Source organism: Apteryx mantelli, chromosome 9 (genome assembly GCF_036417845.1).
Source record: "Apteryx mantelli isolate bAptMan1 chromosome 9, bAptMan1.hap1, whole genome shotgun sequence".
NCBI classification, from domain to species: Eukaryota; Metazoa; Chordata; class Aves; order Apterygiformes; family Apterygidae; genus Apteryx; species Apteryx mantelli.
Window position 1 is genome coordinate 19,378,423 of NC_089986.1, and position 17,549 is coordinate 19,395,971.

General features: G+C 37.0%; 1 protein-coding gene across 10 annotated transcripts in view; it reads left to right on the top strand.

Moving 5' to 3' along the window:
* The window catches only part of TRIP12 (thyroid hormone receptor interactor 12), an 82,927-nt gene that overhangs the window by 62,536 nt on the left and 2,842 nt on the right, over window positions 1-17,549 (top strand). For 8 of the 10 annotated variants that reach the window (XM_067301879.1, XM_067301882.1, XM_067301881.1 and 5 more), the window contains 15 exons: window positions 591-742; window positions 2,907-3,079; window positions 3,520-3,593; window positions 3,694-3,893; window positions 4,667-4,794; window positions 5,096-5,247; window positions 5,665-5,807; window positions 7,173-7,329; window positions 8,621-8,719; window positions 9,255-9,369; window positions 9,634-9,788; window positions 10,275-10,439; window positions 11,639-11,803; window positions 15,454-15,567; window positions 17,381-17,475. In XM_067301879.1, coding sequence (XP_067157980.1) covers window positions 591-742; window positions 2,907-3,079; window positions 3,520-3,593; window positions 3,694-3,893; window positions 4,667-4,794; window positions 5,096-5,247; window positions 5,665-5,807; window positions 7,173-7,329; window positions 8,621-8,719; window positions 9,255-9,369; window positions 9,634-9,788; window positions 10,275-10,439; window positions 11,639-11,803; window positions 15,454-15,567; window positions 17,381-17,475 — 2,087 coding nt within the window. The remainder of the gene's footprint in view (window positions 1-590; window positions 743-2,906; window positions 3,080-3,519; window positions 3,594-3,693; window positions 3,894-4,666; window positions 4,795-5,095; window positions 5,248-5,664; window positions 5,808-7,172; window positions 7,330-8,620; window positions 8,720-9,254; window positions 9,370-9,633; window positions 9,789-10,274; window positions 10,440-11,638; window positions 11,804-15,453; window positions 15,568-17,380; window positions 17,476-17,549) is intronic. The other 2 variants (XM_067301884.1, XM_013944337.2) reach the window with 1 other exon arrangement.

The window sequence follows — 17,549 nt, forward strand, 5'->3', positions numbered from 1 at the left end:
GAGGATGGAGGACATGAGGAATGTTTTGCATATGACTAGGATGTATAATACAACATCTTTTACATGGTTCTGTGTCTTTACAGGTCATAAACTCTTTAGAATAGCCTGTAATTAGAGAAAATTAGACACAACAGTAGAAAAAGTTTCCAAAATGGCTGATTGTTTGAGTCTTAAACAACTTTGAAGTTGTTCCTGACTTTAAAAAGCTGATACGGAAAGAGTTTGGATAGTAATCTCTCACTCTTTGTGCTAAATACTGCAAGAAACTGGATTGGCCAGTTTTAAAGAAGGAGCTTTAATGTGGAAGAGGAGAAAGTAATTAATTACAGCTTCCATGAAGCTTACTCTTTGGTGAATGCTTAAAATCTGTGAGGCTATTAAATCTAAACAGGGAGAGAAGTGCATTCTTTGAAACAAGTCTTCCATAAACTTATGTATCAACTAGTTGTCCTGATACTGCAGCTACTTCAAGTCAGAGCACTGATTTTAATTTCCTTTTTTCATTATTCTATTTTTTGAAACAAGTCATGGTGTAAATTTTTTAAGATGGATTCATTAAAGCACATAACTCAGACTTGAACATATTTCAGCTCCCTGGAGAAGAACCCCTTGGAAGATTAGAGCCATTAGAAAATGCACCTTTGTTGGCGTTAGTCCACAAAATGAATAATTGCCTCAGCCAGATGGAACAGTTTCCAGTCAAAGTACATGACTTCCCTAGTGGAAATGGAACAGGGAGCAGGTAAGGATTAATGCTCAGGTAACAGTTTTGTTGGAAGCTCTTGTTTTATGCAACTTGCTCCAATGCTGTAAGTTTCAAGAGATAACAGCCCTATAAAAGAAAAAAGCAATTACATAGTTGTGTTTGTGAGTTTTCTTTTTTACTATTTATTTATTTTTTACTCAGTAGAAGGTTGAATATTTAACTGCATCTTTGCTTACCATCTTGTAATTTCTCCCCCAATAGATTGGGGATGGAAGTGTAATCTTAAATGCAATCTTTTTACTTTAAACTAAGAACTGAAATGTCTTCCTTGTCCCCGTGTAACAAATACTGGAAAGAAATAAGCTGTTTATTGCTAACTGAGACACTGATATCTTATTGTGGGGGCGGGGTGGGAGGGGAATAAAGTCCTGAGTGCTATTTTACAGTGCTGATCCTCATTACTGAGAGAAGTTCTGCTTTCTTGGCTGGTGATGGGTTGAGTGATAACTGTTGACTGCCTGGATAGTTATTTAAAAACAAACAAACAAACAAAACTATAGACCTGCCCTGTGTCTTGAGATAAATTGAGAATCCAGTTCTTTATATGCATTTTAAGTAACAAAACTGAGTGAATGAAGACTTACTTCTACGATTCCTTTTCTGTACTCTTCCTTAATACATCAGCACTATTTTTGATTCAGTGTATAGCAACTAATAAACTTATTTTGGTATAAGGTGCATATAAGTTTTTAAAGAGCACCCAGAAATACTTTCAAAGGACAGCTTGATTATAGGCCTATCCATGTGACTATAGGGAATTAGGGGAGGAGTTGTGAAAGTCAGGTTTTAGAAACTACTGTTTACGTCATGTTAATGTTGAATGTTTTCAAGTTAAAGCTATTTAAAAAGTTTAAAGCTGGTGGTATAAACTTTTTTCTCTCTTTAAAAGAGGAAAAAGTCCATACTATATATGGGCTTAAGTTTTGAGTATCAAACTCCCCAGTATATTAACATTCTTGTTAAATAGTGCAAAGTAGAAATTCCACTTCTTACAATGCTACTTTCTTAGACCGTCTTTGACGAGGTTATGTCTTGGCTTTTGGAAGATGATGAAATGCATGTAGCTTAAATTTAAAGTTTGAAATGCTAAAAACTTCTGTCTCTATTTCAGGTAGTAAGATAGTGTGGATTTTTTGTCACCAACTGTGACAGAACATCCATTGTATTAGGTGTATAGAGCCTCTCACTATAGCAGTAAGGTAACTTACCCTGAAGTGTTCAGCACTTGGTTTTTGCAAAACTGTTAGAATCCATGGGAATGAATGCAATGTACAGATTTCTAATACTTGAAGCAATTAATGGTATTGGCTTTTGCATATAGTATGCGCTCTGTAATCTTGTAATGCTTTCTAATACCCACTATTTGTGTAAAAAATGGGGTAATTACAGAAGTTAAGTTTATAGTTATAAAAACAAAATTCTGCTACCTCTTTTTTAATAGAAAACTAAGCGTGGGAAGTCAGACTAGTGCAGCATTGTTCCACTGCTAGTCTAACTGTGGATTTGGTCAATGAGTATTTTGAGGCATTAAAAATTTGGTAGTCTTTCACTAGTACCTGGAGATAGAAGCAGCCCAAGATAAGAGGCTTGTGTATAAAAACGATAAGCTTAAGTATTGATAGTTTGGTGAGATGGAACATGTATATAAACTGTACTTGTTGGTAAGGAAAAAAAGGATAAGTAAGCATATAGTTTTGTCCCCTTAGGTCCTTATTAAAAATAACATGAATGGATATTTGCGTTTTCCGCTCCTAATTCCTATCCTTATTGCATTTGAAGGTAAAGGCAACTCTAAACTTAATGTGTCATCAGTTGGCCACTGAACAACTTCAAACATAAGAGATGGTCAGTATAGACCATACTTTAATCAGACCTCTGACTAAACTTTCTCTTAATCCATTCAGCTTTCATTGGAAGTGAGTTTTCATCCAATTTAGGTTCTGGTGTTCTTGTAGAACAAACTTTTAAATACGTTTATTCAAATCTTAATAGCATATTTTTAGAGAGAGAAGCTAAGAAATCTTACTCTGAGCAAGTAAATTCTCAAATGCATGCATAAGCCTATTTTAATGCATTGTTTATGCAATGACGGTTATTAGATTTTCTTTGTGTAGCAACTTTTTTCACAAATTATTTTGAGTTTTTCTCTTAACAGAGGATCTCAAGCTTTAAAATTCTTCAACACACATCAATTAAAATGCCAACTGCAAAGGCATCCGGACTGTGCTAATGTGAAACAGTGGAAGGGCGGACCTGTGAAGATTGATCCTCTGGCTTTGGTACAGGCCATTGAAAGATACCTTGTAGTTAGAGGTATTTATATCTTATGCAGTCACGCGTGTGTTTTGGTTCTTAAGATAATTAGTGCTATCAATAGTACAGAGTCTGTAAAAACCCGACAGGATTATACTGAAGAAAAATATATGGTACCTAAAAATGTATCTAGTTCAGAGAGGAGACTCAAGCTAAAAGGGAACTTGTCATTTTCTAGGATGCTTTTTCTGTTGTAATAAGTTCAGTCCAAATACTAACAGAAATATAATCAAATTGACTATCGGATTGTCTATGACGTGGCATATTTGATGCCAGATGTTGACAGGGAAACTTATCCTAACATGTCTGAACCTTTCATTCTTGAATTGATGTATTTTGGAACTGAAATCACTTGGAGTTTACAAAAGTTACAGTACAAAGGTATTATTACGCTTAATTTAAAAACATATAAGGATGTATTTCTTCCTCTCTCTCCTCAGGTTATGGCAGAGTTAGAGAAGATGATGAAGATAGTGATGATGATGGGTCAGATGAAGAAATAGATGAATCTTTGGTAAGCTTTTGATGGCGGGGGGTGGTAGGGAACAGTATGCGGAGAGCTTTAAAGCAAAGCTAACAAATCAGTTTCTTACCTTGTTGTTTATTTTGTTCAGGCTGCTCAATTCTTAAATTCAGGTAATGTGAGACACAGACTACAATTTTACATTGGGGATCACTTGCTGCCGTATAATATGACTGTGTATCAAGCAGTTAGGCAGTACAGTTTACAAGCTGAGGAGGAGAGGGAGTCTACAGATGATGAAAGCAACCCGCTGGGAAGAGCTGGGATTTGGACAAAAACGCATACCATTTGGTAAGTTGGCTAGAGAAACCAGAAGTTGGTGACCAACTTCTCCAAAGTCTAGTTCTATGTACTTAAAGAAAATTTAAATATAGATTCCCCCCCCCCCCCAAAACTGTGAAGCTTTGAACTTCCTGATGTGCTTGAGATACTTAAACCATGGTAAGCATTTATTGTCAGCTACAGGTATTTCCTTCTAGCTAATGTAAAATTACATTAGGTAACATAAAGAGTAAATGAGGATCTAAAATGACAGCAGCTTGATGGAGTGAAATTGTTCTCTAGCATTGGGCAGCTAACTACAACCAATAGAGAATATGTCTGCAGTCTACAATTAATGATCAACTTAATGCTGTTTTTTATAGTTTAATTACTGTACAGATAAATGTATTCTCTGGTTATACCTTATGTTTGCATGGCTGTAAGGAGCAGCCTTGGCCTATGACTGTGGCAAACATTCTAACATCCAGCTGTGTCTTTTTTCTTACTAATATTTAAATACTTGTCATTCAAAGCAAAGTTCTTTGGGATTTGTTTATGCGTTCTGCTTCTCCCAGTTCATGGAGCTGGAGGGTCCCCATTTTTCCTCCCCCATGCTTTACTTCTGAAGAGCTAGCTTCAAAGGCTGGATCATATCCAAATGCACTATTCTTTTCTTTCTGCTTTTAACAGTCATTCAAGTAAAATTCTGTTAATCAAAGAAGTAACACTTTAACAACTGGTTTTGTTTTCATGTGTGTTAATATTTCACATACATGTTTATTAAAATTTTAATTTCTTTTTAGGTACAAACCTGTGCGAGAGGATGAAGATGGTAATAAGGACTGTGTTGGTGGTAAAAGAGGAAGAGCACAAACTGCTCCTACAAAAACCTCCCCTAGAAATTCTAAAAAGCATGATGAGTTGTGGCATGGTGAGTATATTGCTGAGGTAATATTTGTGACATTTCTGAAAGTGTGGGGAGGAAGCGTGTTTAGAGACACCGCAATAAATGTTTCTTTTAAAAAATGCATAATATAAGAAAAGTAATCTTTATATACATATATTTATATATTTAAAAGTAAGCTACATATTGTCTATATAAACTGCTTTCATTGAGTGAATGCCATATAAATGACACATATTGCCTAGGCTCCTAATACTCCAATCTAGGAAAGACTTTAATTTAAGTGACTGGCTTTGATAACAAAAATCTTTCTTTTCTTTGCTGCTAGATGGTGTATGCCCTTCGGTATTAAATCCTTTAGAAGTTTACCTCATATCTACTCCACCTGAAAACATAACATTTGAAGATCCATCATTAGACGTTATTCTTCTTTTGAGGGTTTTACATGCTATCAGTCGATATTGGTATTACCTGTATGATGTGAGTAGAGCACTTTTAATCACTTTCATACTTAGTATGAAAAACTGTGTTTAGTACACCTTAAAATAGTCTTCCTTCCCTACCCCCCCCCCCCCAAAAGAAAAGGTGCAAATATTTTCTTCCCCTACCTCTTTCTCTAATTTATGGTAAGGTGAAGGCTTTAATTTCTAATGATCAGACATGTATGCTCTTCACTGTGTTAAAATAAACATACTTTCCAAATTCTTTACTCCTTTAAATTCAAAGAGCAGTATCCTCACACTCTGTATGAGCCAGGTGACAAGGAAAGGCTTGGGTTTTTCTGGTTTTGTTGTCCTCCTTCCTCCCCCCCCACCTCCTTTAGTAAGCAAATTAGAGGTGTAAAAAGACTTTCTGATATTTCTTTAATTAGAAACATATTGTTATTTAACATCACAGAATGCAATCTGCAAGGAGATTATTCCAACCTCGGAATTTATCAACAGTAAACTGACAGCAAAAGCAAACAGGCAGCTCCAGGACCCTTTGGTCATCATGACGGGGAACATACCAACGTGGCTGACGGAACTTGGGAAAACATGGTAGGAATGACTTACTCTATAGTATTTCAAACTGGAGTTCAATAGGCCTCTTGGCTGGGCTGCCAAAGTACAGCATGTTACAATGTTTTTGAAAGTATTGAGGAAGAGTAAAATATAGTCCCAGAAGTCTTAAATTACATGGTGCTGCTTGGATGAATGCTTACGCCCATACTGCACAATTTGAACCAAATGTGGATGGAAAGGACTAGCTGCAAAGTTTAGACCAGTGCTTACAGGTGTTACTGAGTAATTTGAAGTTTTCTTGTTGAAATACAAATACCTGATTCTTGATGTTATGTGTTCTTCTGTTTAGCTTTGTAATGGCATTTTTATTGCTCCACCATATTTATCTTAGCATATTCAGTACAGTACAAAGGAAAACGTAATTTTTATAGTAAATGTTAAATAATTACTGTTAATGTTTATGTTAAGAGTCTATAATAAATGTAAAAAGGTTATAAACATAGTATAACTTCGTTATAAAGTGTTTATAATGCTTTGTAGTATCTTGATAGACAGTATAAGCAGTAAAACTCTTGCACCTGGGGAAAAATAAAAAAGAGAAATTGGAGTTGACATTCTTGGCTTTTCCAGGTATGGTAATTGAAGCAACATTGGGTCTCCCAACTGGAAATAGATTCTCTGCAGATACTATTTGGTCTTCCATTCTCAAAACAAATCTCCCAATTTCTTCATTAACATTCCAGACCATAAATTACTTGTGCTTAATACTTAATGTATATTCTTATGTATATTCATCTGTAGCCATATTTGCGCCATAAAACTGCCTTTCAGTTAAATGTTAGTGTGGAGCATTACACTGAGAACATGCATGTATTCAAGAATAGTAGATCTGAAAAAATAAGAAGTTTCTCTGCTTACTAGTCTTCCATGGAATTTTTTTTTTTTTTAAGCATTTTTGAAAATAGTGAAGGTGGACTGCTGGTTCTGCTGTAGACAGGTTCTCCTTTCTTCCCCAAGTGTCTGACCTTGAATCTGAATTAATACACTAATTGTAAAGCAGGCATGAACAAGTAAATGCATATCTACTTTCTGATATGATCTCTGCCTAGCCAAGGCATTCAAATATTTGGGTTATGTTTCTGGAAGAGAATTTTCTGGAGTCTGTGTTTACTTTTTAAAATGTGATCTCAAGATTTTGCTCATAAGCATCGTAGCTAAAACAAAAGTGTGTTCTGGGAGGCTTCCTTTTGGAGGATGCTTTTACTAGTGTTTAATAAAGCCCTAGCTTCAGGCATACTACATTTCTGTGGGGTTTTTTTGTTTGTTTGGGTTTTTTTGTTCTTAAACTGTAGCAATAGATGTTAGTTGAATCTCAGCTAATTAATCCAACACTCTTTACAGCCCGTTTTTCTTTCCATTTGATACTCGACAAATGCTGTTTTATGTAACTGCTTTTGATCGTGATCGAGCCATGCAAAGACTACTGGATACTAATCCAGAAATCAATCAATCAGACTCTCAGGATAGCAGAGTGGCACCAAGACTGGACAGGAAAAAAGTAAGTATATCCTGTTCAGAAATGGAATGAATGATCTGTTTGCTTTGCTGGTGTCTTTAAGAATGTCATGGTGAACCAATTTATTTTTAAAATTTCAATTTTTGGTAGCATAGTTGAAGAGGAGGCTTGTTTTTGTTTCTTTAAAAGCCCCAAAGCATAAAGTGTATGTCTTCTAGGTATCTGCCATTAGATGGCAGAACTGGCTAGTCTATACTACATTGCTTTTCCTGAGCCTGCTTAATTTTGAATTGAAGTCAGTACACTTTGTGTGCATTCCTAAGATGAACTTAACAGTTTTGGGTTACATTAGTGTTATTTTCGTAGACTGGCAGATTGGCTTCTAAACCTCTGATTCACTCTAGGTAGAATTCCAGAATAATTCAAATAGTAGGATTTAGGGGCTTAAATATTACCTGAATAAACTGAAACATTGTCCTTAGCATTCTGAGAGAGTATTTAAACCTCTTGTCACTATGCAATAATGAAGTTAAGCTGTGACTGTTTTAAATTGGGGGAGTCTTGGGTGTCCACCTTGAATCTGGGGAGAGATGTTATCTGCTGTATAGTATAGATATGCTGTATAGTCTTGGACACCTCAGGAAGAAAGACAAGAGACATGAGAATCTAACTTAACTAGAATATAGTTTCCAGTGCTTAGAAATCCCAGTGCTGCTTTTGAAACCTCCAGTTTTCCCTACTACAGATTTTGGAAGGGCAGGGAGAGGATTCTTCCCTTAGGTTGCTGAACTTTAGCATCTCTAATCTGTTTTTCTGCACCATGTATTAGCTCAGGGGTGATGGGAAGAGCAGAAAGTTTATGTGAATACAGGCTAACAGCTTGTATGCTACCTCATCTTTTCTAAGCAACTGGTTATAGAGCTACTTTACTTCTCAAACATTAAACCGAAGGGAAAGGACTGACCCCTGGGACTCTGCTGTCCCAGACACTCCTCTCACATCTGTGTGAGGTACGTAATGTCACATGACACCACTTTGCTATGTTGTCCTGTTGCTGGATCCTGGACAAGAATAGTAGCTGTTTTAAGTTACACTGATAGAACTGTAAGGCACTGGTTTTCATTTTATATTAAGTACTGTAATACTAGTCTGCTTTCATATAGAGGCAAGAATGTAGTCAAATGGAGTATAAACTTACTAATTATTGAACTGTTGAACTATTAACACATGGTGGAAAAGCTTGCGTAACTAAATTTTTTCCTGTTGTAACTGTCTTGGGAATTGGGACTTACAGACATAATTTCACTACTTAAAACTTCTCTATAATGTGTAGCGCACTGTGAACAGAGATGAGCTGTTGAAACAGGCAGAATCTGTGATGCAGGATCTAGGCAGTTCAAGAGCCATGTTGGAAATCCAGTATGAGAATGAAGTAAGTAATGTCAATGCAGTCTAATTTAACCCCTTTTTAATGAAGATTAACACAAAAAGCTACAACTTCCCTAGAATGACTTGGTCAGACTCTCTTCCTTCCCATCACTGGTGCCACAAAATTCTGTCTATTAATTATCCCTCATCTGCTTAGTTATGGTTTTTAATTGCTAGGGGAAACTCTGAATGCTTTCATTCAATTTCATAATCAGTTTTATTCTAAGGAGTGCATTTCTTCTACCTCTAACCAAACAGCTGCACTTCCCTTTCTTCTGTAGTATGATCTTTAGGTGGCTAATTCTTTTATTCCATTGATATCCACTCTGATATGTGGTCTTCCTAAGCTTTTCAATTCTGTTATAACTGTTGGGGTAGTTAGGTTCTCTAGAGGCTTTTTGCAATAGTCTATAATGTAGCATAAATCTCAGACTAAGTAAAGATTTTGACATTCAAATTGACCTAATGGACTCTCTTGTTGTGTTTTTTATTTTTGTTTTTTGTTCTCCTACCCCTGCACCCTGCCTTCCCTTCTGAAGGTTGGCACAGGCCTAGGCCCCACACTAGAGTTCTATGCACTTGTATCTCAGGAACTACAGAGAGCAGACTTAGGCCTCTGGAGGGGAGAAGAAGTAACATTAGCCAATCCGAAAGGTAAATGTTTTACTACTAAAGTTATCAATGTTGATCTAATATAGGACTGATTCTAAGCTGACTTTAGGTGAAGAGCTTTCATAGAGTGCCTCAATTTTTGGTCAGATAATAAGGCTCACGATAGGGTGAGATTGTTTAAAAATAATACTAATAATTGGTTGTTAACCATAACCTAAACTTTTTGTAAAGTTACCTGCTTTCAAACTTGTCTCTGGAATGAAGCTAGCAGTGTATGTGTTGAACCTTTCTTTCCTTCTTCAACAGGAAGTCAGGAAGGAACCAAGTATATTCATAACCTTCAAGGCCTTTTCGCACTTCCCTTTGGTAGAACAGCCAAGCCAGCTCACATTGCAAAAGTTAAAATGAAGTTCCGCTTTCTGGGAAAACTAATGGCCAAGGCCATCATGGATTTTAGACTGGTAAGAATAAAACAGTGATTCTAAATGGTTACATGAAAAATCTAGCTTTGGTTTAGGGGGGGGGGGAAATAGCATTAAGAGTTGCATGGAAGCATTTTCAGCTTTAGCGATTTTCTTATTTTTTAAGGGGGAAGAGGGAAGGACAGTGTATGTTGAAGATCTTTAAACTTATTCTTGAGTCTACACTGAAAAATGGAAAAGCTAATTCCTATCAGGTGTTGCGATCTCTGCATACTGGTTTCAAAATTATTTTCGGCTTATTTGCTGTCACAAGCTGATAACTTGCTGATTGCTCTAATGCATATATGTTCCAGACCGTCAGTTGTGCTTTGTCAGCTGTAAATTTCTCAAGTAAAAACACTGTTTTGGTATGTGAGAAAACTATCAGTTACTCAGTGTTCTAGATCTAGCCAAGAGATAAAATAGCAAAATACTGTAGTTCTGAAAGACTAACAGTTCAATACTAAAACACGTTTCGATTCCTAGGTGGACCTTCCTCTTGGACTTCCTTTTTATAAATGGATGTTACGACAGGAGACTTCCTTGACATCACATGACTTGTTCAGTATTGATCCAGTAGTAGCCAAATCAATATATCATCTTGAAGATATTGTAAGACAAAAGAAAAGACTTGAACAGGACAAAACACAGGTGGGACAGTAACCCTAAGTAACCATCTTTACATGCTTCTGGTTTTTAAGAAGTACCCATAATTGAATAGAGTGTATGATGGTGCTTAGTATTGGTGATAATAGTAATGACTTCATTTTAAAAGAAGGAATAGTATTAATGTGGCTAGTAATTATAACAATAGCAATTTTTTGTAGACTTAATCATTAAGCCATTCTGAGTAATGTGGACTTTTAACATTAGAAATTTATTACAGAATCCTTGTTTCACTAGAAACAGCAAAAACTGCAAGAAGTTCTTATAAAGTAACTTCTGGTTCACGTTGAAAAGGCTGACTCTTGTATTGGGAGGAAAAAAAAATCTATTCTCAATTTTGAACATGCAGAAGGCTTGGCTTTTGTTATTAGTTTAGTTAAATTCTGTTTGTTTGTTTTTCTCTTTTTTTTTTTTTTTTAAGAAGTGCCGTTTTCCACTAAAAAATGTATGTAGAACTGATATAAATTCACTTTGTATGTAAACATACAGGTTCTTCTACAGCAATAGAAGAGTCTTAGTTTTTATAGGTTACCCACTCTTAACTATAAATAGTAACGTTCACTGTTGCAGGGTGGTGATAAAAGGCTTTCGTCGTGCATGCTCTCTTTTCAGCATCCAATATTAATAGGTTAGATGGTAGTAATATAACTTCTACTCCCAATATATCTGCTTTATTACTAATGAAGTTATCGCATCCCCTCACTTTTTCTCTCCTTGGTCACCACTTCTGATTTCCCAGTAGGAGTTTGAAAAGTCTGAAACCTGATGGATAAAAGCTGAGAAATGTCAGCATGCATGCCAAATATGAATGCCATTAATTATTGTAAGAAAAAACATAGGCTGAGCACCTTGGTGTTTCACACATACCTACTTTACTTGCAACAGTATTTTCTAAACTTAAAATAAGCAAGAAGCTTAAAAAAAAAAATCCAGAGTTGCTAGGAAAAACTGTACTGTTGTGATCTTTCAGGTTTATCCATTTTTAAGATAGTTTACTTGCCTTGTGTTGGTTTGTTGTTGTATATACTGGAAAAATAGAGGAAAGCAAATACTGTAACAATACTAAAAATAATATGATTATTATAGAAAGGTTCACTTAGTCAAAACTGTTTTAGAAGTTGTAACTCTTGGATAAATTAATATGAATGAGTTGTTCTTACTGGTTTTCACTTTGAATTTTTTAGACCAAAGAAAGTCTACAGTATGCATTGGAGGCTCTGACTATGAATGGCTGCTCAGTGGAAGATCTAGGGCTGGACTTCACGCTTCCTGGGTTTCCTAATATAGAGCTGAAAAAAGGGGGAAAAGATATACCAGTCACCATCCACAATTTAGAGGAGTATCTCAGAGTACGTAAAAGCAAAGCTAGGACTATGTGTTTTCTTAGTTCTTTCCCACCTTACTCCCAAGTTGTTTATTTCCAAATGTATTTCAGTTCATTCTTGTGAACTGGACACAGCAATAATACTTCTCCTGCTAATTGCTTCTGGTTTGTTCTAGTTTATTACCAAAGAGTTTGAACCCTAGTCGATGCACTGCACTTGAAATTTTGTACAGAATTGTCCGGTTTATACATAATGAAGTCTTCAGACTTATGCTTTTTGTGGCTATAAAGTGTTGTAGTAAGTGGAATAAGTAGAGTTGCAGACTTTCGGAATCTTCTAACAAGCTCCCACATTTTGATATGATAATGAATGTTTAGACTACTGATGGAGCACCTGCCACCACACTTCAGTTGGCTTTGAACTGCTATACTAGTTTTGAAGTTCTTTGAGTCAGACTCAATGCTGAGTAGAAATTAAAGTGAATAGAATGTTAAAAGCTTTAGGTAAGGAAGAGGGAATAAAACAATGCTGTAATAAGTTGACAGTGTGCATGCATCATGATCTCTGTCTCAGAAAGGACATAAAGCCTAGAAAAACTCAAAAGGGCAATACTGATGAGGTTTCTGCATAAGGAAGTATTAAATGGAGTAGACTAAAAGCAGCCTGGCAAAGAGATGGGGAAAGGAAGGAAGAATGAAATATTATGTCAAAGTCATGAGGAGAATGGAGATGGGAATGGTTGATTGCACAGTGAAAATGTCATATTCCAGTTTCTAAATAATGCATTTTCTAGCAGGTTAATCTACTACCAATTTCATTCTCAGAGGACTGTTAAGATTTTCAAGCACTTTTCAAACTCCTGGATATTAACTGAGAACTTTGCAAAGTTATTCCACAATCTGCACAACGGAATGTTAAGAGCAATTTTAGTTCATGTTCCAGATTCAACCGGTTATGCACATATCCAGTTCTCGTATATGTATTTCTTGAAAGTGAATGCTGCTGATCAAGAAACACTCATAAAATTAAACATATTTGGAAATAAAGCTGTTTGCAGACTTACAGACGGGAAGTACCAGCTACTGTAGCTTGTTAGAAATGGAATTTGTATTCTTGACTTGCCAAGCAAGTTTGCTTTCAAATCTGACTTGGACAGTTTGCAGTCAGTTACTTCCTCTAGACAGTGTATTTCAAGTGTCTGATACAGTGATGAAGGCTTACAGACATTTCAGATGTCATGTAGTTGTCCTATTGAATGCCTCTGGTATTTTAAATGCAGATTACACAAAGTTTGCTTTCTGCTTGTTTGTAAATTTTCAAGACTGTTTTCTTTAGGACACTTGCACAGTTTTTTTCCTTGTCTTTATATTCCCACCTTAAAGAGAAGACTTAACTAGTTCACAGTAATCTGCAGTACAGACTTAAAATGTCAAGGAAACAGAAAAGACTTTAGAGAATATCGACGTCTTCCGTATCATGAGTATGATGAATTGCAATTTTGAAACAGTACATTTGATTTATCAGTTAGCCTCTACACCTTCCTGTGGATAACTGCCTTGCTCTTGAAAATGTCCTTTTCATTACAATCTTGTTTGGATTACCATTAAGACTAGTTTATAAAACTAGAATATCCAATTGTTACTTTCCTGCCACCTCTCACCCCCACCGCACCCCCAGACTGTTCTGTCTTAATCAGAAAGCACTACCTTACAAGCACTGCCTTAATCAGAAAATAGTTCTATTTCTTCTACTAGTGTCCTGAAAGACTTTACTCTTTATCATGGAGGGAGAAGAAAAGAAGTTGACCTGCTGCTTCTAGATTTCTGGACAAAAAAGTTTGTTTCCACAGTGCAGTTCTTAAAGCAATTTGGATTTCTCTGCGAATCCACAAGACAGTAAGGCACCTTAATTCTGCCATACACCTCTGCTCATGGAAAATATTCACAGTTTCAAGTCAGCACCTTCTACTGCTACAATAGTGTAGGGCCTTCTGTGCTGCTGTTGCTTACCAACTTGCTCTTCAGTATGAAAACCTGATGCATGAAAGTAGGGATATGTATCTTAACCAAAATGCAACAATTACCTCTTCCCTAGAAAAACTTATCAACAGAACCTAATACGCTTTCAATTCTGAGTGTTGTCTGGACTGAGTAACTCTATTGGAACAGTGTTCAAACATCTGCTTAAGAAGTCCAGCAATATCATGAGTTCTTACCACATTCAGATGCATGCTTAAATGTCCTTTGAAGCTTGCTTCAGCATTCTAGGTTAGAGCTTTATCACATTTAGAAACCAGTAGCTGTGTGTTGACAACACATGTTTTACAATCGGCCTTCATTGCCCGCTACAGTTGAGGATACTTGAGGCAAGTGTAATCATCAGTGGCACTAACTGACAAAAGAATCTGAACTTAGTTACAAGCAGTCTACCAGGTATAATCTATTTGTGAGCTTAGTGGATAAATACTGGCTGCAGGAGTGTGAAAATAAGTTTGTTTGGGGTTGTCTCACTGCTGTCCCCCACCCCCCAAGTGACTGGGATTACTGTTTCTGTAGGCATTATCCTCTTTGGAAGGGCAGTTTAATCCTGAGGGAGCAACTGCAGATACCAAAGCATAAAAATAAACCCATCATACTGTCTTTTGTCTTAAGAGTCTTACCAAATCCCAGTAATTTAAGGTGAAGGTATTCAGCTTTTCCATATTTCTGTGATATTAAATCATTTAATATAACGGAATGACTCAAGTCTACAGTGTACAGAGACAATATGTAGGTTAGGCTTGTAATAATATCTAAAACATGATTTTTGAACAAGGCTCACACTTGCTGTTAAATAGAACCAATTTAACCAGCTGTTCAGAATTCTGAGTATTAGCTTTGTTTCCTCAAAAATTGAGACACAAGTTGTTTAAATTCTGCTTCAGTTGCATGTTTAGGGTATTCTAAACATGAGCTTTGTTTGCACTCAAATGACTTCTGTGATGGAGCAGATAAGAAACAACTCTTTTCTTTCCTCCCTTCCTCCCTTCCTCCCTTCCTCCCTTCCTCCCTTCCTCCCTTCCTCCCTTCCTCCCTTCCTCCCTTCCTCCCTTCCTCCCTTCCTCCCTTCCTCCCTTCCTCCCTTCCTCCCTTCCTCCCTTCCTCCCTTCCTCCCTTCCTCCCTTCCTCCCTTCCTCCCTTCCTCCCTTCCTCCCTTCCTCCCTTCCTCCCTTCCTCCCTTCCTCCCTTCCTCCCTTCCTCCCTTCCTCCCTTCCTCCCTTCCTCCCTTCCTCCCTTCCTCCCTTCCTCCCTTCCTCCCTTCCTCCCTTCCTCCCTTCCTCCCTTCCTCCCTTCCTCCCTTCCTCCCTTCCTCCCTTCCTCCCTTCCTCCCTTCCTCCCTTCCTCCCTTCCTCCCTTCCTCCCTTCCTCCCTTCCTCCCTTCCTCCCTTCCTCCCTTCCTCCCTTCCTCCCGCAGTAGCACTGCCTTTGCATACATGTAGCAGTATGAGCTTGTGAATTAAGGCAGAATAAGGCAATGCTGTAGAGCAGCTCCATGCATCAAAGTTCAAACTCTGCTACCACTACAGTGAGCATATGGCCAGACTTTTGTGGATCTTTTTTTCCATAGTCTGTTGTATAGTAGTGATATTCCATGCTTCCCTTGTTCATGTGACTTTTTTTTTTTTCCTCCTGCAGTTGGTTATATTCTGGGCACTAAATGAAGGTGTTGCCAGGCAGTTTGACTCCTTCAGAGATGGATTTGAATCTGTCTTCCCCCTCAGTCATCTTCAGTATTTCTATCCTGAGGAGGTTGGTAAATGTGTTCTGAACTGATGCTGTTATGCCTTATGACTGTGTGTATAGACAGTCTGGATACTGTGTGGTCCTAACACAAATAGGCTAATTGCATGTATGATGCATAGTAGTACAATTCAGTCCTTTGCATACTTAAATGTTTGAGATTGTGTTCAGTAGCAGTTCATTTTGATGCTTCTATTATGAAGAGCTCAGTTTCCTGTAAAATCGAGTATAACCAGCTCTTTCCAGAAGAATGCTTCAATTTTATGTTCAGGCTCTATATTGGTATGGAAGCTGAACCTAATTCCTTGTATTGCAGTTCCTCTTAGTAGCTGCAGATACAGCTGTGGATGTTACTTGGACATTCTATGGAGGGGAAAAAAAAGCTTTTTAACAAGAACAGAGGAAGAAGGAGCAAAGAATAGGATAGTTTGTCTTGATGTCTGGTTCTCACCACCCACCAAATCAAATTTTGTAAAATTCTTACTCTTATATGGACTGAATTGAGACAAGGTTCTGTTTGGACTAGAAATGAGATTGTTTTATTATTCTGCCTGCCTTTGGGGAGCTTATTTGAATACTGTGGTTCCTAGGTTTTGTTTACTGTCATAAACTTGCACCTTTAACTTCATGAAGGAATGTTAAGTGCCTAGTGAAACAGTGTGTTAGCCAAGTCTTCAAGTTATCTTTTTTTCTTGATGCTTTGTAATGTTAGGGTCTCTTAAAAACAGGGTCCTGCAGCTGCTTATCTTGATTCTTTTGTATGCCTTTCTGTTGGTACTTCAAAGAGTACCACCACCTATTTTTCTGCAACAAATCTAAGACCACTAAAGAATGTGAATACTTTATATAGTCTGTTTCCTAAAGGTCTTAACCAGATTTCTCTTTTTCGTCGTGCAAATGATGCTGTACTCTGTTCTGTTGCATGGTTGGTGACATGGTTTGATGCTTGCTGCTTCTTAGAAATGTTAAAATGCTGATGCTAGTCCATTGCGAATTTATAAATTCAGTTGACCTAAATTAAGGAATAGGAGTAGAGTAGTCTGAGATATAAGATCTTTTCTTTAGTAGGACTTAAGTGTGAGATCTAGAGCTCTGCTGGTCATGTATCAGACCACTTGAACCTTTGTACAAACCATTCCTCAGTAATTATAAAAAAAAACTTGTAAAATTATTTTGTTCATGTATGGAATGGCTAGGTGTGTCAAACTTCTATTTTTATTAAGATCTGGGCTTTACAACTTCTTTTGTATCCTGGAAGGACACTCTTGGAAGCTTTCATGTTTCAGCTTTAGCCTGTCAGCTTTGCTTGTCCAAGTGCCATAAGAAGAACAGGCAAAGTAAGCTAAGCTGAAGTACAAAGCTACTATCTAAAAGATATCTCTGCCTAACGATTTATTTTACTTTGTTATTTGAAAGAAGAGACCAGGTTCTAAAAAGCAAGTGTAAACACTTCATTCTCCCCATTCCCCCAGATTTCTTCAAAATTATGAAATAGTTCCAAAAAGTTAAGGCATTTTTGGTCTGCTAGTGTAAATTACTTTGGAGGATTGTCTCTGTTCTCCAAGAGATGCATTCAGTGTCGCTAACTTCCGCATGTGGTAATGGACTGCACGCAAAAGCAGATTCAGGTAGTGAGGCTGTCATTGGGATGAAGGTATTACATTTGAAGAACTTGGGGAGGTTGCATGGGATGACTGAGGTAGATTCGCAGCAAACCATTCCAGAAAGTAGACTGCTGTAGTAGTAATCAGAATATGCAGTATTCATTCTGCATCACTTTTAAAGGGAGGGGAAAAAAATTCCTTGTTTTTAAATTTTATAGCTGGAGCAGCTCTTGTGCGGCAGTAAAACGGACACTTGGGATGCAAAGACATTGATGGAATGTTGCAGACCAGATCATGGTTATACACATGACAGGTAACATGGTGTTGGTCTTGTTAAAAATAAATATTCGCACTAGAAACATGCATCTGAATAATTTTATATCCCTG